The sequence below is a fragment of the Capra hircus genome, chromosome 15, assembly GCF_001704415.2.
Source record: "Capra hircus breed San Clemente chromosome 15, ASM170441v1, whole genome shotgun sequence".
NCBI classification, from domain to species: Eukaryota; Metazoa; Chordata; class Mammalia; order Artiodactyla; family Bovidae; genus Capra; species Capra hircus.
The window spans coordinates 4,637,757-4,656,901 of NC_030822.1; the positions used below are offsets into that span (position 1 = coordinate 4,637,757).

The following is a 19,145-nucleotide window of genomic DNA, read 5'->3' on the forward strand; positions in this document are numbered from 1 at the left end:
TGTCTTTCTGTTTTCTTAGTTATTTAGTTCATATTAAGAGAGAGAAAAAGCCACAACAGTTAGCACTAAGGCAGTTAGTAACTTCAGCCATTTAAATATTCTTGAACAATTCTGCAGCAGAAATTTAATGCTATTTATGACATCAAGTGTACATAGAGAAAATTAAATGAGCAAATTTAAAATCAGAAGACTCTGCTCTAAAAAACAAAACTCTGCTCTATCAGTTGAGTAAGACACTATTACCCTTCATGTCCTTTCCTGGGCCATTCTTTAGTGCTTTTTGTAGGAGATTAACTACTGTATTACAGATCAAGTTCTCTAAATAAATCAGCTTCCTTCTACATAGACATTATGTAGTCCACTTTTTAAAATCTAAAACAATAGGATGAGTGGTAAAAGAATGATAAATATAACATATAAAGAAAGAATAATTAAATGATAACAAATTAAGAAACAATAATGATAAATGATAACATATTAAGAAACAGTAAATAAAATGCAATCGACCAGTTCTAACAAAAATACTCAGATGTTGCATTTTATAGTTATTTGGATTTAACTGGAAGATAAAAAATTGATGATAGCTCTAATTTCATTAGACTTGCATAGAAACACATAACCCTCCAAAAATGTGTGTATTCAAGCAGCTGCTATATATTCAACACTTAATTTCAAGTCCTATCTAAGTAATTCTACATGTATTATTTTATTTGTTTCCATATCCTGTGGCCTTGTAAACATATAATCTCCATTAAAAATAAACATTCTGAGGGCAAAAAGGTTTACAGAACTGGCCCAAATGAACCCAAACAAGTGATAGACCACAGCTTGTCTTAAACTTGGTAGCCTGCATCACAACACCCATAATTTTACATACTACATCACAATTTAAAATCACCTGTGAATATGCAAAAATGTGAATTATAATTCTCAGTCTGTGTCAATCTCTTGAAAATCCTGGCAATGGTAATATCCTTCTCTCTATGGAGAAAAACCCATTCAACAGCTGGTCAAAATGTGACATAAAATTTCTAAGTCTTACTTCTACATCTAAGAAAGAGAGACGTTGCAATCCTGGTAGATGTGGTAAAGAACTTTCCCTACTGATTCTCAAACACTGTCTTCACTGTGGTCTCAATGAAAACATAAAGAAGCAAAACTTTCATCCTTGACCTGTAAGCGGAATTTAAAGAGGTTTCCCTGAGAGGTCATGAATCTTAGGGTTGAATCTCAGTTTCCCTCAGGGTATGGACATTTCCCATCATCATAATTTTCCAAGACACAGTTATTTATGGTTTGACTTCTTCAAGTGTTTGTAAAAATTGTATGATCCCAATCAGTCAGTGTTTTGTTGTTTTTTGGGGGGGCTTCCCCTGGGCTTCTATTTCTAGGTGCTTTCAATTCCCTTCATATTCAGAAAGAGAAAACTGTATAAATTAGGACAGAACATAGTCCCTTTGCAGACTGTGGTGAAATGTCTGTCTATTTACTAAATGCAAAAGATGAGTTTTGGGAAAAGGCAGAGCATCAGTCACAAAGGCAGGTACTGTGTGGGTACTAGAGCAACAGTCATGCTTACTAAAGAGTAATAACTTTTATGTGTGAATGTTTTTCATGAAACAATCTATTCATTAACCCAGAATCTGCTTTTCTTCTCTCTGTACATGATCTTGATATGCCATAATTTTAAAATTAAAAGTACAAGGGGCGGTCCTAAGATGGCAGAGGAATACGACGGGGAGACCACTTTCTCCCTCAAAAATTCCTCAAAAGAACATTTCAACGCTGAACAAACTCCACAAAACAACTTCTGAATGCTGGCAGGGGACATCAGGCACCCGGAAAAGCAGATCATTGTCTTCAAAAACAGGTAGGAAAAAATATAAAAGACAGAAAAAGAGACAAAGGAGGTGGGGAGGGAGCTCCATCCCTCCCGGAAGGGAATTTTAAGAAGAGAGGTTTCCAAACACCAGGAAACACTCTCCCTGCCGAGTCTGTGGCGAGCCTTGGAAACACAGAGGGCAACATAACAGGAAGGAAAAATAAATAAATAATTAAAACCAACAGATTACAAGCCCAACAGTAACCCCCCCCCCAGTGGAAAAGCAGCGCAGACGCCTGCCTCCTCCACTAACAAGTGGGGGCAGGGCAGGGAGGTGCGGGAGGTGCGGGCTGCAGTGCTTTGTAAGAATCGGGCAGGAATGCCCCACGCGTAACCAGAACAAACTAACTTGGGCTAGCAAACCAGACTGTGGGATAGCTACCACGTGAAAAGCTCGAACATAAGACACCGCCAGGACCGAGCACAGAACAAAGGACAGAACGGAAATAGCCGGCTGCAGACCATCCCCCGCCGGGGACAGGCAGCCAGAGCCATAAGGGCTGCAAAGGGGCAATCGCAGCCCCGGAGAGACTTTACCTACCAAACTGCAAGCAGGCTTCTTTGCTAAGACTTCAGGGGGTGCTGGACAGTCACCATCTGCCTCACAAGGGGTACCAGCTGTCCACCCAGAAAGCTGAGCAGCAGAGACAGGAAAGGCAACAAGTCACAGCGACCGCACTTGCCAAACACCTGAGATACTCGGACCTGGGAAGGGCACAAAATGCAGTCCCAACAGAATCTGAGCCTCGGAGGGCTACCTGAGCGCCGAACCTGAGCGGCTTAGACAGGGGAGGTGCCCGCAGCCTAGGGCCAGCCTCAGACGGTTCCCGGCTGAGCATCGTAGAGCTGGAGTGGTTTGTGCACCGCGAGCAGGGCCAGGCCCAGTGGGGCTGAGACACTGCGAGCATACAACGTGCTATTTGTTTGCAGCATCCCTCCCTCCCCACAGCACGACTGAACTAGTGAGCCTAAAAAAAAAAAAGTGTCCACCCTGTGTCAGGATGGAAATCAGACACTGAAGAGACCAGCAAACAGAAGAAGTTAAACAGAGGGAACTGCCTTGGAAGTGACCCCACACTGCCCACAACACCAGAGAAAGGGCCAGTTATATCTTTACTATTTTTACAATCATTCTTTTTTTTTCTTTTTTCTTTTTTTTTTTTTTTTTTTGTTTTTTGATGACGCTGTTGTGGGGTTGTTTTTTTTTTCTTTTCTTTTTCCTCTTCTTTTTTTTTTCTAACTTTTTAAAATTGTTAAGTCCTCTGTTTCTCCTCTAATTTTTATTTCTATAACCTACTATTACTTTTCAAAAAAAAAAGACTATTTTGTAAAGCAAACACCATATATAGTCTTTGTGTGGTTGTTGTTGGTGTTTTTTAATAATTCTTGTGGCTTTTTTTGTTGTTGTTTGTTTGTTTATTTTCTTGTTTCCTTTTTTCTTTTTTCCTTCTTCTTCTTTAATTTAATATTATATTTTTGAAAATCCAACCTCTACTCTAGATTTTTAATCTTTGCTTTTTGGTTTTTGTTGTCAATTTTGTACATTTAAAAACCCAAACTTCACTACCTAATTTTACCTGAGAGTGAGATTACTGGCTTGACCACTCTCTCCTCCTTTGGACTCTCCTTTTTCTCCACCAGGTGGCCTCTGTCTCTTCCCTCCCCCTTCTCTTCTCTATCCAACTCTGTGAATTTCTGTGTGTTCCAGATGGTGGAGAACACCTAAAGAACTGGTTACTGGCTGGATTTGTCCCTCTCCTTTTCATTTCCCTCTTTTATCCTCCTGGCCACCTCTGTCTACTTCCTCCCTCCCCTCTTTCCTGTATAATTCCATGAATACCTCTGAGCAGTCCAGACTGTGGAGTGCACATAAGGAAGTGATTACTGGCTAGCTTGATCTCTCCTCTTTTGATCTCACCGCATCTCATTCCAGTCACCTCTAACTACCCCCTCCCTCTTCTCTTCTCCATGTAACTCAGTGAACCTCTCTGAGTGTCCCTCAACATGGAGAAACTTTTCATCTTTAACCTAGATGTTTTATCATTGGTGCAGTGCTATATGGATGGAGAAGTCTAGAGGCTACTGTAAAAATAAAACTGAAAACCAGAAGCAGGAAGCTTACTTCCAAAGCCTGAGAACATCAGAGAACTCCTGAATTCAGGGAACATTAATCAATAGGAGCTCATCAAACACCTCCATACCTACACTGAAACCAAGCTCCACCCAAGGGCCGACGACTTCCAGAGAAAGACATACCACCCTAATTCTCCATCAACACAGGAACACACCCCTGAGCTTCAATATAGAGGCAGCTTAAAGTTACTACAAAACTTTGATGTCTCATAACCCCTTATTGGTCACGCCACTGCACTCCAGAGAGAAAAAACCCAGCCCCACCCACCAGAACTCCAACACAAGCCTCCCTAACCAGGAAACCTTGACAAGCCACTGATAGAACCCCACCCAAAGTGAGGAAGCTCCATAATAAAGAGAACTCCACAAATTACCAGAATATAAAAAGGCCACCCCAAACACATCAATATAACCAAGATAAAGAGACAGAGGAATACTCAGCAGGTAAAGGAACAGGAGAAATGCCCACCAAACCAAACAAAAGAGGAAGAAGTAGGGAATCTACCTGAGAAAGAATTCCGAATATTGATAGTGAAAATGATCCAAAATCTTGAAATCAAAATGGAATCACAGAAAAATAGCCTGGAGACAAGGATTGAGAAGATGCAAGAAAGGTTTAACAAGGACCTAGAAGAAATAAAAAAAGAGTCAGTATATAATGAATAACACAATAAATGAGATCAGAAACACTCTGGAGGCAACAAATAGTAGAATAACGGAGGCAGAAGACAGGATTAGTGAAATAGAAGATAGAATGGTGGAAATAAATGAATCAGAGAGGAAACAAGAAAAACAAATTAAAAGAAATGAGGACAATCTCAGAGACCTCCAGGACAATATGAAACGCTCCAACGTTCAAATTATGGGAGTCCCAGAAGATGAAGACAAAAAGAAAGACCATGAGAAAATCCTTGAGGAGATAATAGTTGAAAACTTCCCAAAAATGGGGAAGGAAATAACCACCCAAGTCCAAGAAAACCAGAGAGTTCCAAATAGGATAAACCCAAGGCGAAACACCCCAAGACACATATTAATCAAATTAACAAAGATCAAACACAAAGAACAAATATTAAAAGCAGCAAGGGAAAAACATCAAATAACACACAAGGGGACTCCCATAAGGATAACAGCTGATCTTTCAATACAAACTCTTCAGGCCAGGAGGGAATGGCAAGACATACTTAAAGTGATGAAAGACAATAACCTACAGCCCAGATTACTGTACCCAGCAAGGATCTCATTCAAATATGAAGGAGAAATCAAAAGCTTTACAGACAAGCAAAAGCTGAGAGAATTCAGCACCACCAAACCAGCTCTCCAACAAATGCTAAAGGATATTCTCTAGACAGGAAACACAAAAAGGGTGTATAAACCCGAACCCAAAACAATAAAGTAAATGGTAACGGGATCATACTTATCAATAATTACCTTAAACGTAAATGGGTTGAACACCCCAAACAAAAGGCAAAGACTGGCTAAATGGATACAAAAACAAGACCCCTCTATATGCTGCTTACAAGAGACCCACCTCAAAACAAGGGACACATACAGACTGAAAGTGAAGGGCTGGAAAAAGATATTCCATGCAAATAGAGACCAAAAGAAAGCAGGAGTGGCAATACTCATATCCAGTAAAATAGACTTTAAAACAAAGGCTGTGAAAAGAGACAAAGAAGGCCACTACATAATGATCAAAGGATCAATCCAAGAAGAAGATATAACAATTATAAATATATATGCACCCAATATAGCAGCACTGTAACATGTAAGACAAATGCCAACAAGTATGAAAGGGGAAATTAACAATAACATAATAATAGTGGGAGACTTTAATACCCCACTCACACCTATGGACAGATCAACTAAACAGGAAATTAACAAAGAAACGCAAACTTTAAATGATACAATAGACCAGTTAGACCTAATTGATATCTATAGGACATTTCACCCCAAAACAATGAATTTCACCTTTTTCTCAAGTGCTCATGGAACCTTCTCCAGGATGGATCACATCCTGGGCCATAAATCTAACCTTGATAAATTCAAAAAAATCGAAATCATTCCAAGCATCTTTTCTGACAATAATGCATTAAGATTAGATCTCAATTACAGGAGAAAAACTATTAAAAATTCTAATATATGGAGGCTGAACAACATGCTTTTGAATAACCAACAAATCACAGAAGAAATCAAAAAAGAAATCAAAATATGCATAGAAACTAATGAAAATGAAAACACAACAACCCAAAATCTGGGACACTATAAAAGCAGTGCTAAGAGGAAAGTTCATAGCAATACAGGCATACCTCAAGAAACAAGAAAAAAGTCAAATAAATAACCTAACTCTACACCTAAAGCAACTAGAAAAGGAAGAAATGGAGAACCCCAGAGTTAGTAGAAGGAAAGAAATCTTAAAAATTACGGCAGAAATAAATGCAAAAGAAACAAAAGAGACCATAGCAAAAATCAACAAAGCCAAAAGATGGTTCTTTGAAAGGATAAATAAAATTGACAAACCATTAGCAAGACTCATCAAGAAACAAAGAGAGAAAAATCAAATCAATAAAATTAGAAATGAAAATGGAGAGATCACAACAGACAACACAGAAATACAAAGGATCATAAGAGACTACTATCAGTAACTATATGCCAATAAAATGGACAACATAGAAGAAATGGAAAAATTCTTAGAAAAGTACAACTTTCCAAAACTGAACAAGGAAGAAATAGAAAATCTTAACAGACCCATCACAAGCATGGAAATTGAAACTGTAATCAGAAATCTTCCAGCAAACAAAAGCCCAGGTCCAGACGGCTTCACAGCTGAATTCTACCAAAAATTTCGAGAAGAGCTAACACCTATCCTACTCAAACTCTTACAGAAAATTGCAGAGGAAAGTAAACTTCCAAACCCATTCTATGAGGCCACCATCACCCTAATACCAAAACCTGACAAAGATGCTACAAAAAAAGAAAACTACAGGCCAATATCACTGATGAACATAGCTGTAAAAATCCTCAACAAAATTCTAGCAATCAGAATCCAACAACACATTAAAAAGATCATACATCATGACCAAGTGGGCTTTATCCCAGGGATGCAAGGATTCTTCAATATCTGCAAATCAATCAATGTAATTCACCACATTAACAAATTGAAAAATAAAAGCCATATGATTATCTCAATATATGCAGAGAAGGCCTTTGACAAAATTCAACATCCATTTATGATAAAAAAAAAAAACTCTCCAGAAAGCAGGAATAGAAGGAACATACCTCAACATAATAAACGCTACATATGACAAACCCACAGTAAACATTATCCTCAATGGTAAAAAAAATGAAAGCATTTCTCCTAACGTCAGGAACAAGACAAGGGTGCCCACTTTCACCACTACTATTCAACACAGTTCTGGAAGTTTTGGCCACAGCAATCAGAGCAAAAAAAGAAATAAAAGGAATCCAAATTGGAAAAGAAGAAGTAAAAAAAACTCTCACTGTTTGCAGATGACATGATCCTCTACATAGATCCTCCCCTAAAGACTCCACCAGAATATTACTAGAGCTAATCAATGAATATAGTAAAGTTGCAGGATATAAAATCAACACACGAAATCCCTTGCATTCCTATACACTAATAATGAGAAAGTAGAAAAAGAAATTAAGGAAACAATTCCATTCACCATTGCAACGAAAAGAATAAAATACTTAGGAATATATCTACCTAAAGAAACTAAAGACCTATATATAGAAAACTATAAAACACTTATGAAAGAAATCAAAGAGGACACTAATAGATGGAGAAATATACCATGTTCATGGATCGGAAGAATCAATATAGTGAAAATGAGGATACTACCCAAAGCAATCTACAGATTCAATGCAATCCCTATCAAGCTACCAGCGATATTTTTCACAGAACTAGAACAAATAATTTCAAGATTTATATGGAAATACAAAAAACCTCAAATAGCCAAAGCAATCTTGAGAAAGAAGAATGGAACTGGGGGAATCAACCTGCCTGACTTCAGGCTCTACTACAAAGCCACAGTCATCAAGACAGTATGGGACTGGCACAAAGACAGAAATACAGATCAATGGAACAAAATAGAAAGCCCAGAGAAAAATCCACACACATATGGACACCTTATCTTTGACAAAGGAGGCAAGAATATACAATGGAGTAAAGACAATCTCTTTAACAAGTGGTGCTGGGAAAACTGGTCAACCACTTGTAAAAGAATGAAACTAGATCACTTTCTAACACCGCACACAAAAATAAACTCAAAATGGATTAAAGATCTAAATGTAAGACCAGAAACTATAAAACTCCTAGAGGAGAACATAAGCAAAACACTCTCTGACATAAATCACAGCAGGATCCTCTATGATCCACCCCCCAGAATTCTGGAAATAAAAGCAAAAATAAACGAATGGGATCTAATTAAAATTAAAAGCTTCTCCACAAAGAAGGAAAATATAAGCAAGGTGAAAAGACAGCCTTCTGAATGGGAGAAAATAATAGCAAATGAAGCAAATGACAAACAACTAATCTCAAAAATATACAAGCAACTTATGCAGCTCAATTCCAGAAAAATAAACGACCCAATCAAAAAATGGGCCAAAGAACTAAACAGACATTTCTCCAAAGAAGACATATGGATGGCTAACAAACACATGAAAAGATGCTCAACATCACTCATTATCAGAGAAATGCAAATCAAAACCACAATGAGGTACCACTTCACACCAGTCAGAATGGCTGCGATCCAAAAATCTGCAAGCAATAAATGCTGGAGAGGGTGTGGAGAAAAGGGAACCCTCCTACACTGTTGGTGGGAATGCAAACTAGTACAGCCACTATGGAGAACAGTATGGAGATTCCTTAAAAAACTGGAAATAGAACTACCTCATGACCCAGCAATCCCACTGCTGTGCATACATACCAAGGAAACCAGAATTGAAAGAGACACATGTACGCCAATGTTCATCGCAGCACTCTTTATAATAGCCAGGACATGGAAACAACCTAGATGTCCATCAGCAGATGAATGGATAAGAAAGCTGAGGTACATATACACAATGGAATATTACTCAGCCATTAAAAAGAATACATTCGAATCAGTTCTAATGAGATGGATGAAACTGGAGCCAATTATACAGAGTGAAGTAAGCCAGAAAGAAAAACATCAATACAGTATACTAACACATATATATGGAATTTAGAAAGATGGCAATGATGACCCTGTATGCAAGACAAGAAAAGAGACACAGATGTGTAGAGCGGACTTTTGGACTCAGAGGGAGAGGGAGAGGGTGGGATGATTTGGGAGAATGGCATTGAAACATGTATACTATCATGTAAGAAACAAATCACCTGTCTATGTCCGATGCAGGATACAGGATGCTTGGGGCTGGTGCCCGGGGATGACCCGGAGAGATGTTATGGGGAGGGAGGTGGCAGGAGGGTTCATGTTTTGGAACGCATGTACACCCATGGTGGATTCATGTCAATGTATGGCAAAACCAATACAGTATTGTAAAGTAAAATAAAGTAAAAATTAAAATTAAAAAAATTAAATTAAAAGTACAATTTCCAGACCTTAAAGAAAATTTTCTATTTTTATTTTATTTTTTTAGAGAAAGATTGACAGTTTGTTTACTCTGATGGAATGTAGCATTGCAATTGAACCTGGAGAGAAAATCGGGGCTTAGTTCATGAGGTCCCTGCAGAGTCTATACCAGTGAGTGTGCCCCTCTATATACTCTTATATTCTACCTGCTTTTAATGTTTATTCATACTCCCCAGAAAGGAACAGTATTGAAGTGATTCATCAGAAAGGTAAATATTTGTAATTGCCTAGACTTCATTTGCACATGGTATTAAGGGACAAGTGCTATTATACGTTCAATGAAATTTTAGATGCTTTTCCTGACATGGGTTAGCCATCTGACATGGACCACTCTCCTAGAAGGGATATTTTAAAATTATGACTCAACAGCAGGACTCCAGCAATTAATCCTAGAGCCCTGGTTCCTACTTCAAAACACATGTACCATTTTCTACTTTATTCCAAGTCTTGGTTTACTTAATCCTTTATTATTTGCTTCAGCTAGAGGAAGTGAGCGGGATAAGAAATAATATTGTGATGATGGCATGGGCCAGATAATGTAACAGGTATGTTATAGAAACAGGGTAAATTCAGAGAAACCTTACAAATCAGAAAAGAGAGAAGGACACAAGGAGCAAAAAAGCACAAAGAGTGTGTGAAATGAGAGGATGATGTGGAGGTGAGTTAAGTGACAATATGGCTCTTTCAGAATTTATCCAGTAGTCAAAGCTTCCTGACAGATTAAAATTTCTTCCTGGTCATTAATTAATTAAACTATAGCATTTATATTAAATCTACAAATATAGAGAACTCAAGTCTGGACCATTTCTTCTGTTCTTTAGGATTATTTATTCATGGGAATATAGCAAAAAAATTACAAAGTAAAGCTTTGCGATATGTTCTAACAACTAGTAAATCTAGTTTCCTATCTAGCTTTCCTATTCTTCTCTCCTTTTGTCACCAAGCTTATTTAAAGACAGGCACATATGCATATAATTTTAGAATTGTTATATCAATTTCCATGAAAATATGCTTTGTCATTGGGGCCAGTAAAGAAATCGATCAGTCATTCAGGTGGAAATACCATGGAGGAATTTGGATTTCCAGGTCTCAACCTCCAAGAATCATTGCTCAAAGAAAGTGTGCCAAGAAAGACGGGATGAAACACTGCTGGTGGATTTTGTAGGATGAGAAGTGAGTGATGAGAGTTATGTTGAATAACATGGAGGGCACTGGTGACCCAAAAAAGAGAAATTTAACTGAAGTGTGGCTGAAAGGATTTAAACAGAACAGAAGAAGAGAAATGGGAGACAAGTGTTCGAGAATCTCTTGTGTTTTGTAAGAAAGAGTAGAGAATTAAATGGAAGAGCAACTGATGAAGGAAAAGGAATCAATGAAAGATTTTACGTGAAAGATGAAGGGTATAACAGATTTGCTTCCTTGCTGATGTAAAATTATCAAATAGAAAGTGAAATGTAGATAAAATAGATTTAGAAGCTATTTTTAGACCAATGCCCTCACGCAAACAAGAAGGAAATAAGGTCTAGAGTACAATAAAGAGGTTGATTGCTTTGCATAGGAGCATAGATAGTGAATGCATTTTTAAGAGTAGGTAAGAAGGTAGCAAATATCTGAATGGGTGCTGGAAATTGGTAGACATATTTGTAAGAGTCTAAGGAAGTTCCCTTCAGATGGCTTACATTTTCAGAGTGAAATAGGAAGTAAGCTTATTTAATGTCTCTAAATAAGTTGGATGTTTGCAGTAGTTTTTTGTTTTTTAGACCAATACTCTCCTTCAAATTAAAATGCTATCTTATTCGTAAACTTAAAAAAAAATAAAAATGGAAATAAATTAAAATGCTATCTTGTTCCTACTTTGTAATGTCTTTGTATCATAAATAGTATTGACATTTTATACTGTAATACACAGATTAGATTATTTACAATCAATTATCCACAGTGAGTTTCTTTTAAAAAAAAAAAAAGCAGCAAGACCAAGATTTGTTTCAAAATAATAGCATTAAAGAACAAAACAAAAAAGGCGAGCAGTGAGCTGAAAAGTAATATGTTTAGTGAATAAAGCTGTTTCTTGTGAAGAAATTAGGGAGACCTACAGAAGAGAGAAGAGATTTGTGGACTCTAATTGCAGGTAATAACTTCAGCATGAATGGTCAGAATGACCTTACTTTGTACCAGAAGCGCGGCGGCTACAACGGACCGTGCAGAAGCACGGCCAAGAGGAGCCACCCCAGGCCGGAGGTCAGGGAGAGCAGCCGCTAGGAGTTACTTTGTAATAGAAAATGTAAATTCTGTACCTACTTTGATGCTGGAGAAATTACCAAAAATATTATTTATCTTTAGGGATCTCATTGTGAACCTTCCAGTTCTCATAATTAAAATAGTAAAAATGATCATCAGAAAGTTTTCACAAAGATCAACATTTACAAACTGTCAGCAGCTTTTTCTTCTTTGACATGAGGCAATAAAAATAATTATTAGGTGAATCCAGATGTTCAATTTTAAGGTATTGTAGGCAGCCAGTAAACATCATCTCTGTTATTACGTAGCAAAAATCAAATGGACACGCTGTGCAAAGATGCGTGCATGCATACCAAGTTGCTTCAGTCATGTCCTACTCTTTACGACCCCATGGAGCCCACCAGGCAAGAATACTGGAGTAGGTTGCCTCGCTTTCCACCAGGGGATCTTCCCTACCCAGGGTTGGCACTAGCGTCTCTTCTGTCTTCTGCACTCTGGCAGGCATGCTTTTTCCCACTAGCGCCATCTGGGAAGCCTATGTGCAAAGAAGTTTGATGCCAAATTGCTGAGTTATCCATAAACACACGAAGGATTTGATTTTTAATTATTCTTCTAGTCAAAATTATTCTTTTGCCGATCATTCTTTTTGAACTTAGAAGTCAAAAAATAACAGATTTCTTTATCAGAAGAAACCTGTGTAATTTTCACATCTCACCTTGCATCACATTCCTTCCTGTCAACTGATTATCTTCAGTTCAGTTCAGTCTCTGAGTCGTGTCCGACTCTTTGCAACCCCATGAACAACAGCATGCCAGGCCTCCCTGTCCATCACCAACTCCTGGAGTTCACCCAAACTCGTGTCCATTGAATTGGTGATGCCATCCAACCATCTCATGCTCTGTCGTCCTCTTCTCCTCCTACCCTCAATCTTTTCCAACATCAGGGTCTTTTCAAATGAGTCACCTCTTTGCATTAGGTGGCCAAAGTAGTTTCAGTTTCAACATCATTTCTTCCAATGAACACCCAGGACTGATCTCCTTTAGGATGGACTGGTTGGATCTCCTTGCAGTCCAAGGGACTTCAAAAGCATCAATTCTTTGGTGCTCAGCTTTCTTTGCAGTCCGACTCTTACATCCATATATACTACTAGAAAAACCACTGACAAAGTAATGTATCTGCTTTTAATATGCTGTCTAGGGTGGTCATAGCTTTCCTTCCAAGGAGCAAGTGTCTTTTAATTTCATGGCTGCAGTCACCATCTGCAGTGATTTTAGAGCCCAAAAAAAATAGTCAGCCACTGTTTCCACTGTTTCCCCATCTATTTGCCATGAAGCAATGGGACTGGATGCCATGACCTTAGTTTTTCTGAATGATGAGCTTTAAGTCAACTTTTTCACTCTCCTCTTTCATTTTCATCAAGAGACTCTTTAGCTCTTCTTCACTTTCTGCTATAAAGGTGGTGTCATTTGCATATCTGAGGTTATTGATATTTCTCCCGGCAATCTTGATTCCAACTTGTGCTTCCTCGACCCCAGAGTTTCTCATGATGTACTCTGCATATACGTCAAATAAGCAGGCTGACAATATACAGCCTTGACATACTCCTTTTCCTATTTGGAACCAGTCTGTTGTTCCATATCCAGTTCTAACTGTTGCTTCTTGACCTGCACACAGGTTTATATTTCCCATACGCTAGGTGAGGGGGGCAGTTTTAAAGGGATCAGTATCTCTCTAGTGACAGGCAAAGCAAAATCTGGAGGAAATGAAATGTCATTTGGATTTTCAAATTCAACTCTATGATGTAACAGCAAGAAAAATTTTCCCACAGTTAAAGAAAAATTTAGGAGAATCTGGAGATCTTTTCATTGAAATGTTAAAAATGTTACATATTTTTTGAATAAATGAATCAATGAATATTATTATAGCATTCTTAGTTGTTTAACACCTTTCTGTGAATTTCCATGTATATCACATTTCTAATGGCAGTCAACTGAGAAGGGCAATGAGAAAAACACCAAAGTTTTCATGATACTAGAAACTAGAAATCACTAGTAACTAGAAATCACGGACACTAAGTGAAAGTGAAAGTGATAGTCACTCGGTCGTGTCCGGCTCTTTGCAACTCCCTGGACTACACAGTCCATGGAGATCTCCGGGCCAGAATACTGGAGTGGGTGGCCTTTCCTTTCTCCGGGGGATCTTCCCAACCCAGAGAGCGAACCCAGGTCTCCCACATTGCAGGCAGATTCTTTACCAGCTGAGCCACAAGGGAAGCCCATGGAGACTAAACGAAGGGGGGAAAAAGCTTTTAAGTGCAACTGTGTGCTAGATATCAAATCTATGGAGAGAGAAAGTGAGAGATTAACTGCATCTTCTCAACAATCCTTATAATTTAGGCATTCAGTTCAGTTCAGTCGCTCAGTCATGTCCAACTCTTTGTGACCCCATGAATCGCAGCACGCCAGGCCTCCCTGTCCATCACCAACTCCCGGAGTTCACTCAGACTCCCATCCATCGAGTCAGTGATGCCATCCAGCCATCTCATCCTCTGTCGTCCCCTTCTCCTCCTGCCCCCAATCCTTCCCAGCATTAACATTCCTATTTTAATAAATAAGCAGCCCATCCATTGATGGGGAATGTGTGAATTGCTACAAATTTTAGGAAAGTAATCTGACAATACTTACTGGAAGTTTTAATGTGCCAACCTTTAGATCCAACAATCCTACTTCAAGATATATTTTCTTAAAAAATGAAAGCACCTATGCATAATGACATATGTACAGGATGTTTATTACAGTATTGCTTTTAGTGGTAAAAAAATAAAATTAACCAATTAGAAGTCACATCAATAAAAGCATACCACAGAACAATGTGTACAGTATGATCTTATTTTTGTTTAAAAAAGATAATGGGTTTTATGAAAAACAAAATCTATATACAATGTATATATATGAAAAAAAAGAGAGAAATTTAGGTCTCTATAGAGTTACTTTTTTCTCATAAAGGGCATAGCTACAGACACTAGATTCTGAAGTATGTTGACTCCCAGTGCAAGTGATTCTTATTCTGCCTCTTTAAAGGAGAAATAACAATAGCAGAGAATTTTGGCAGTGCTGTAGCCCTTATTAAATAGTAAACTACTAAGTAAAGTACTAATCCGAGATTGTACTTGCTTCCAAACATCTTTGGAAAAGACACTTGGAAACATGAAATCAGATAATTCTAACTTCTATATTTCATATATATCAGTTCAGTTCAGTTCAGTTGCTCAGTCGTGTCCGACTCTTTGCTACCCCATGAATCGCAGCACGCCAGGCCTCCCTGTCCATCACCAAGTCCCGGAGTTCACTCAGACTCACATCCATCGAGTCAGTGATGCCATCCAGCCATCTCATCCTCGGTCGTCCCCTTCTCCCCCTACCCCCAATCCCTCCCAGCATCAGAGTCTTTTCCAGTGAGTCAACTCTTCCCATGAGGTGGCCAAAGTACTGGAGTTTCAGCTTTAACATCATTCCTTCCAAAGAAATCCCAGAGTTGATCTCCTTCAGAATGGACTGGTTGGATCTCCTTGCAGTCCAGAAGACTCTCAAGAGTCTTCTCCAACACCACACTTCAAAAGCATCAATTCTTTGGCGCTCAGCCTTCTTCACAGTCCAACTCTCACATCCATACATGACTACTGGAAAAACCATAGCCTTGACTAGACAGACCTTAGTCGGCAAAGTAATGTCTCTGCTTTTGAATATGCTATCTAGGTTGTTCATAATTTTTCTTCCAAGGAGTAAGCGTCTTTTAATTTCATGGCTGCAGTCACCATCTGCAGTGATTTTGGAGCCCCCCAAAATAAAGTCTGACACTGTTTCCACTGTTTTCCCATCTATTTCCCATGAAGTGATGGATGCCATGATGTTAGTTTTCTGAATGTTGAGCTTTAAGCCAACTTTTTCACTCTCCTCTTTTACTTTCATCAAGAGGCTTTTTAGTTCCTCTTCACTTTCTGCCATAAGGGTGGAGTCATCTTATTACATATATATATATATATATATATATATATATATATACACACCCCTACTTTTTGGTATTGATTTGTATAAAGAAAAAACAAGTTACTTTTAGACTTATATTCATTCAACAATATTTATTAAGCATAGCATGAAGCAATAAACACAATCTCTGACCTTACAAGGATTACAAATTTGTTGGGAGGAAAATAGAAAACAAAAGCCAAGAAATAATTGCTAAAGTTTAGTTTCTGACATTGATACTAAGGATGTAATCAGATGAGGAGTTAAACAGTGACCTAGAAGAAAGTCATCAGGGAAAACGTCTAAGGAGATAACAGTTCATCTGAAAGAAGAAAAAAAGTAGTGCCAGAGAATAACTCTCGGAAAGAGATTTTCACGAGTGAGCAGCGTAAGAAAAACAAAAGACACAAACTAGAAAAGGCTTGAATTATTCAAAAGGCAGGAGAAAAATGTCGAGAGAGAAAGAGAAAGTGGGCAGAGCCTTGTGAGAAAAGGAATGGAGCACACACTGCACTGGGGGGGGGGCGGTAATAGGATTATAGAATCTTAGCCTGATTTGCATGATTAAATGATGCCAGTGACTACTGTATCCTCAATAGATCAGAATGAATGGGAGGGTAAAAGCACATTGTCCTTGTAAGAAAGAACTGCTCTTAGCATGTAAGGTAATGACCACACAAGGCCCCTTGTTTCATCCACAGTTTCCTCATGGCGTTTTTCACCTCCATGTTCCTCAGGGTGTAGATCAGGCGATTTAACATGGGTGCAACGATGGTAAAGGACACAGCCATTGCTTTGTCTATGGGGTAAGTGACCACAGGCCTCATGTACAACAAAATACAAGGCACAAAGAACATGAAGACCACCATGAGGTGGGAGCCACAGGTGGAGAGGGCTTTACGCCGCCCTTCGGAGCTGCAGGACTTCAGGGAGCAGAGGATGACCACATAGGAAGTGATGAGGATGAGGAAGATGGCCACACACATCACCCCACTGTTGAGGATGACTAAGAGGCCCAGGATGCGGGTGTCCATGCAGGCCAGTTTCAACAGTGGGAACAAATCACACATAAAATGATCAAAGACATTAGGGCCACAGAAGGGAATTTGATACATGAAGAGAAGCTGCACTGTTGCATGGGTCAATGCCCCCACCCAGGACCCTCCCAGTAGTAAGCAGCACATCTGAGGCCTCATGATGGTCATGTAGTGCAGGGGCTTACAGATGGCCACGTAGCGGTCATAGGCCATCACGATGAGAAGGATGATGCCCACTCCACCAAAGAAGTGGTCAATGAAGAGCTGGGTCATGCAGGCTTTGAGGGAGATGGCAGTGCTCTCAGAGAGGGAGTCCGCAATCATCTTGGGGGCAATGACGGAAGAGTAGGTGACATCCGTGAGAGAGAAGGACATAAGGAAAAAATACATGGGGGACCTCAGACTCTGACTTGTGACCACAGTTACCACAATGAGGAGGTTTCCCAAAATGGTGGACACATACATGATTAGAAACACAGCAGAGAGTATTTTCCGCAGCTCTGGATTCTTTGCAATGCCCAAAAGAATGAATTCCGTCGCATTGTTGGGATTCCCCATTTACTGTGGGCTGATGTAAGCTTATCTCTCTAAGCTGGAAAATCTACAAAAGAATATTATTCTAAATTAGTAATTATAACGAATTTGAGATTTTTATTTTTTGGATTCTCTCTCACACCCTTTTGACTTACCTTTTCCTTCAGCCATCAGTACAGCAACTAGCTGCAAACAATCGTACCCTGATAACACCTTGATCCTTGTCATTCCCCGTAGAACACCTCTCACCAGTGTATCTCTTGCTTTTGTGACACTTGCTGCTTGAGACGTTTAGAAGACCCTGCTTCATCACCCTGGGATGTCAACCATGTGATGATATGGAGAATTAACATACCTTTAGGAAATCCTAGATCACCAGTCGATAGGAGCCAGTGGATAAATGGTAACCAGCCTAGCACAATCTAACATTCAGATCTGCTCCTCTCCTGTTTCACTCTCCCCCATTCACTGCCTTCATTTTCTTTTCCAAAATGAACTACCAACACACAAGTCCTCTTAGCTGCTGCCTTTTAGGAACCTCAAGCTAGGAAGCTGAACTTAATGTATCACTGGACATACCTAGTAACCTCAGAACATTTTATTTCATCTCATTTGTTTCATATTCTTATTGCTTACTACAATGTTCTAGTTGAAGAGCTTGCAAAGCAGGTAGGTCATAGCCCAAGGGCTCTCCACTTATTAAGAACTCTGCCCTTTTCATCTGCATCTCTTCCTATCAAATTAGATTATTCTTGCATACTGTGACCATTCAATAAATCTCTCTTGTGTATCAGGCACTAGACTATCCCATGAAGCATTTTCTGCATTTTAGAGATAAGATACTGAGGCAAAAATGGGTGAAAAAATGACAGCAAGTTCCCAAAGATAATAAACACTGAGGCCAAGTTCAAGCCCAGGTTTTCCTGCATCAAAATCAATAGCAACAACGACCGATATTGCTCCTTTTAGTATAACGAGTACTCAGTATAAAAGAGATACTGAAAATTCAATAATTTCTATATCATGACAATACAGAAAGGCAGATTCATGCTACCTGTACTCATCTTACTCAATAATTCTACAATAAAATTCAATGATTAATTCAATGATGAGACTATAATGAAGAATATGTTTTTACTATAAATATAATCCTGAACCCATGATTTATAACCTTTAACTAACCTCTCAAAATTCTAATTATTTTCCAAAGATGCTGATTAAAGAAAACAAAAGCTTAAATCTCTTTCTTTGCTCCAGGAAGATCCAGATTCAACTCGGCCAGCCTAATCCCAGCAGACGAGACTGAGTCAACATAAATCCTTTCTTCCATTTTTTTCTTGTGAAGGGGTGCACTCAGATAAAGCCAAAGATTCTAAAGAATAATAAAAATGTTAATAAAGGAACTAATCTATTTTGCACTCACTATGTGACAGCAAGGTGTTTGGTCTGTTATTTGCATTATTACATTTATTTTCATATCACTTGGGACAGGGTACTGTCACAGATCTCATCTTGAGGATGAGGAAACAGAAGTTTAGACACATTGAGCACCTCAGTTAAAAAGAGCAGAAATTACAAATCCATGTCATCTCATTTTAAAACACAAACTCATAGTTGTTGTCTTATACCACTAAAGAAATGAATAGTGGCCTCCATTGACTAA

At 38.7% G+C, this 19,145-nt stretch overlaps 1 protein-coding gene across 1 annotated transcript; it reads right to left on the reverse strand.

Moving 5' to 3' along the window:
* LOC102169979 (olfactory receptor 4C6-like) lies at positions 16,565–17,506 on the reverse strand. Its single transcript, XM_005690230.2, has one exon. It carries the CDS (start codon positions 17,504–17,506, stop codon positions 16,565–16,567), a length of 942 nt encoding a protein of 313 aa, XP_005690287.2.

Bases quoted from the DNA above. Each gene is read 5' to 3' on its own strand.
- LOC102169979 (XM_005690230.2), bottom strand. From the start codon at position 17,506: ATGGGGAATCCCAACAATGCGACGGAATTCATTCTTTTGGGCATTGCA.